Genomic DNA, 5,088 nt, shown 5'->3' on the forward strand with positions numbered 1-5,088 from the left:
GCCAGCCTTTCGACATAAGCTACTTTTCCATACGAACACAGATATGTATGTGTAAGCGCCAATCTATTATTATTAATTGCATGATAGGGATCCACTTTGGACGGTTCGGGGAGGTTCTCCCAATTCAGACAGAGATAGTCGTGTTGTTGAAAGCGTATATGAAACTTTTTTTTACCAAGCCTAAAGCCACAATGGCAACGCTCAATCAGTTAGTTGGCGGCAGAATTTAGCATTTCAGATAATCGCTCGCTAAGATCTTGCATGCGATGCTTATAAGGCTCATCACGTCGTAGTGCCGCTTATCACGGTAGGCATTCAATCTTCAAATCACATTCGGCATGCACTTTATCAACTAATTCCCGCCGTACTAAAATAGCTCAAATTTGAGCCCATTTTCATTTTGCTCTTAGGTGTGGTTTCGTCCGACCACCACCATACTGTTATTCGAAGAAAACAATAAATCTTAAAAGCTCTGCACAGCCAAGAAACTACTTATATGTATGTTGTTGGGTTACATATAACGTTTCTTCAACCGTTCGGTTCCAATTAAGTGCCTTTCCAGAATATAAGCATATGAAAATTTGTACCTTCTTTTTACTTAAAAAATTTGGTCACCGTACACATACATTAGGCCGGGCGAGGTATGGGGAATGGCCAAATTTCTGTTTTTTTGAGATGTGATAAAAAGTACACGCACTCGAATGCAATTATATTTAAACGTATCCGGCCAATCTCACATTTCATATAAATAAAGCTAGTTGAATTTGAATATGCTAGCAACATTTTCTAACTAGATTGCTGGTGAGGAGCTACTCATAGATTTATCGACAACTTTGCATAATTTGTAACAATATTTCTAAAGAAAATGTCTTTCGACGTAAATATCAACATGAAAAAAAATCTTTACCTGCATTTTTTTCTTGAACGCCAAAATATGAACGTTTAAAAATACAGAAACTCCCTTGTTATGTACTTAAGTAAAAGTACTTACAAATACATAAGGCTAATCACAATGTTGTGCATAGGGTTTCGCATATATGCAAATTTCGGTGCATTTGGAAATTTTATTTCGTCTGTGTTCGTACAATTCTAATGTACTAATGCTACATGGAAAGCTTATATTTGTACGAAGAATTACATTTTTTTAGATACTCACAAAAATAACAATGACCACCCGTACACCGCTTCTAAAATGGAGAAGACACAAAAATATTACTTACCAAGTCGATGATGCTCTATTTTTGGTTCGTATTACCAACTTCCGGTTTCTTAAGTCTTAAATTGAAGATAAGTTCATGAATTGGTCTTGAACCGGCAATCCCGTGGAAAAATGTTGCTTACATAGACAATAAGAAATTCAACTTACTTTAGTAATATGAAAGGAAATTTGAGACTGGTAATCGTTGTTACCAGATAATTTCATTTAAGGGAGTGCATTTTTTTCAAACCTTAAAATCTCGAAAACGATAATACTTTTTATATTTTTTTGTCGATGAGAGTGCTTTGAAAAATCTATATAAACCGAACATGTTCCATAAAAATGTCGTGGAATAATTTTTTATTTGTAATAACGAGAAGTATCATAATTTCAACGGCGCGGCATGGGTTACAACATCGTCCCAGCCTAGAATACATACATGTACAGTGCCGCACAAAATTATTGTCGTGGGGAATTTTTCACCAGGTATGCAAAGTTTTTTATTTACATTTCTTTATGCTATTTTTTTTACAAAAATAAAGTTTATGCTACAACAAAAACATAAAAGCTTTTAAACTTTGTGAAAGGCTCAGGAAAATTCAATAAGTTTGCATAAGAATTTACAACTTTATATTAAAAAAATATTTAAAATGATAAACAATATTAAATATTTATGAAAATTAAATATGAAAATCGCGTTGTTTTCTGGCAGTTTTTTGCTGAGAGTGTCACGTAGATTATTTCATACAATGCATGTTCAACAATGGGCTACAAAATTTCATTTTCAAAACATATATACATATATTGAATCTACCCGCCCCTTGCACAAAGTTTAGAAATATTATTTTTTGTTGTAGTATGTATGTTTGTTTGTTGTAGTATAAACCCTATTTGCGCGAAAAGATTTAAATAAAAATATGTGCATACATTGTGAAAAATTCTCTATGGCATACATTTTGTGCGGGACCCTATGTAGGGAAAAATCTTTTCCATTACGCAAAACGGCCATTTTTGTCATTGATCTGCTAATCGGATTTAATTTTTGCACATTAGACGCAATTATGTACGTAGTTGTGACACATGTTAGGAAAAACAGTGGAAGGTATGTTCTTCTTGCATGGCGGCAGTGTTTTTCCTAGTAGTCTTATATGATGATATCAAAAATAGAATGAAATGTCTTGAACACGATTGCTGATGATTACATATAAGTACATTGAATTTACTTACCTCTCAATTTATTTCCGCAGATGATCACTACGATAAACATCCGAATGAAGTAGTGAAAAATGAAGAGCTCACCTACAACAGTGGCGCAACATCAGTACAACCTTCGCCCTTATGGAAAGCCATCGGAACAGCTGTAAGCTGGCCGGTCGTCAATGTATTTGGCTGGTTGTTAAGTCGCAGTAGTACTCCGATTTCAATGTCTTCGTGTAACACCTGCCGAAAAGATCAACAAGTGAAGGCCTCACTGGATTTTCAAAGTTCATTTCACATAACGCAAAGCGATTCAAAATCTTTTCTGTTCAGCTATATGCATAATCTTAAGCATTTAATTTTAAACTACAAAAAAGTGATGATACTTAAGTTTAGTGAAACCAGACAATTGGGTGAAAACGCCACTACAAAAAATAATGCAGTATTACCTAGTAGAACAACTGGCGCGGCAAATTCAAGTTCATTAGCTATAAATGCGTTCGTGCCTCATGTATTGCAAGACACATTTCACACAAGTGTAAAAGAAAAGCTAACACTGATAGATTTAAAGTCTGCATTTGTTAAACTTATACCGTTTAAAACAGTAGGATTGAAAAAGACATCTGCTAATGCGATTGCCTCCATGGCTTCTGCCTCCGCCTCTACGCAGTCTTTTGTCGTCGTCTGGCAAGTAGAGAACAACACTACATCAAATAGAGTTTGGTTAAATCTACCACTTATTAAATACTGCCGCAGTCAAAAATTTAGTGTAAGTGTAAAAGTGATAAGATTTCGGTGAACCTTTAGAAATAGTACTGTAAAATTTAATTTATAAAGCGTACATTAAGCGTAAATTAAAGTAAATCATCTTTAGTATTAACTAAATTGAGAACGATAAACAGGTACATTTAATTTTAGGAAAACATAGAATATCCACTCGAAAGCTTAAATTACCATAAAATAGAGTCTAAAGTCGTGAGCCGTGAATGCATCATAACAGTTTTGTAAATACATACATTCGAAGCTAAATACTTCGCACATTGAACGCGCAAAAGCTCATAATGCATGTGCGTGCGTAATAATGTGTTAATATACTTAGCAACATAAACTAGAATTAATCATGCTGGCGTATAGTATTTAGTGTAGCGAAGAACAAGTTGCACATTTATAAACTAAGGTCACACGGCGAAACGGGGCACATTCATAATTGGAATCGTTTTTCCAATGCAATGACCCGAAAATAAAAATTTGCACAATGCTTTTATGTTTTTGTTTTCTAATAACTGCAATATGCTGATTGAGCATATATAAGTGCGAATTGATAGAAAAGATCGCCGATAATGATTAAACAACAAAAATAAGGAATACTTACTCCTGGTTTTACCAGCAATTTAAGTGAAAAATTATTATTTTTTCAGATAAAAATATGATTTTCCACTTAAATTGATTTAAATGCGATTTGGTAACGACTTCTGTTTCATATACAGTAATAATATCAACGCTTTTTCTAATAAATATTTATAAAAAATACTTCTTACCAGAATATGAAAATGATCTTTTAATGATTCGGCAGTCCGCACTGAGTAAAATTTAGAGTCAAATGTAAACTGACACGCTTTCTAGGTCATCTGTTAGCCTCTTAAAAAATTGGCGGAAAATACCATTTCTGTATTTTGGTAAGACTCTCCAAGCCATGTAAAATCGCAAGTACGGCGCGTTTTGCTTTTTAATTTCTTATAGCAGATATATTTTTGTATAAACTTTGATTAGCCGGGTCATTGTTGAGAAAAAATTAATGAGCAAAAAAGGTGAATTTTACAATTTAACCGAATATATTTTTACTTGTAGTTTTTTTTGTATGTTAACTAATAACTTTGAACCACGTGAACCGTGATAATTCTTTTTTATCGGAAAGGTGGTACCTTAAGGCTGGTCCCAAAAATTACTAGTTTGTTTGCTTAAAACTTATGTGGTTTTTAAGTTTAATATAAAGAGTGTGCACGAAAAAAGAAAAAAATTACGTTGTCAAGTATTTTTGTTTATAAAATAGGTATAAAAAGTTAATTTAAAGTCGTTTAATTTTCTTTAAAAATAAATGAAATTATATTATTTTCCTAATACATTTCAATCTCCGTCAGAGATCGTCTTCAGCGGCTACAACATTTACACAACTTGTTTATGTATTTTGTTTTTGGTATTTTTTTGCCTAATAAATGATACTATACAATTTTGATTGAGAATGAGGCCGTTTTTAATGAAAAATTATTGTGGAAAAACAACAATAATTTATAAATGGTGGAAGTTATAGCTGCGATTTCCGAGATCACCACATCTCCTCATCAGACTTCTTCACTGGGATTCGATCAAACGATCCCAGCTTACGTATGTAAAAGCAAACACATCAAAAACTATAGATAAATACATATCTGCACTGCCCCGCAAAAGTTTGGACTTACTTTTTTGTATTTATCGCTTTAATTACAGTCTAAAAAATGTTTGTTTAAATTTGCGCATATTATGATATAATGTGCAAAATTAAACACTGTCTGTTTACTTTTACATACCAAATTTCTCGCGTACAGCAAAATTACATTAAAATGTTTGAAATTGAGTAAATATGAGCACATAAAGTTTATTATTAGTAGAATATTTATATTTATATTTATATTTATATTTATATTTATATTTATATT

At 32.5% G+C, this 5,088-nt stretch overlaps 1 protein-coding gene across 2 annotated transcripts in view; it reads left to right on the forward strand.

Annotated features, from left to right (window-relative positions):
• The window catches only part of LOC118745604, a 161,511-nt gene extending 156,876 nt beyond the window's left edge, over window positions 1-4,635 (forward strand). For both annotated transcript variants that reach the window (XM_036479116.1, XM_036479117.1), the window contains exon 4: window positions 2,446-4,635. In XM_036479116.1, coding sequence (XP_036335009.1) covers window positions 2,446-3,194 — 749 coding nt within the window. In that variant the 3' untranslated portion in view covers window positions 3,195-4,635. The remainder of the gene's footprint in view (window positions 1-2,445) is intronic.
• The last annotated feature ends 453 nt before the right edge of the window (window positions 4,636-5,088 follow it).

This window comes from Rhagoletis pomonella, unplaced genomic scaffold (genome assembly GCF_013731165.1).
Source record: "Rhagoletis pomonella isolate Grant_MI unplaced genomic scaffold, Rhpom_1.0 Rhpom_scaffold_00009, whole genome shotgun sequence".
NCBI lineage: Eukaryota > Metazoa > Arthropoda > Insecta > Diptera > Tephritidae > Rhagoletis > Rhagoletis pomonella.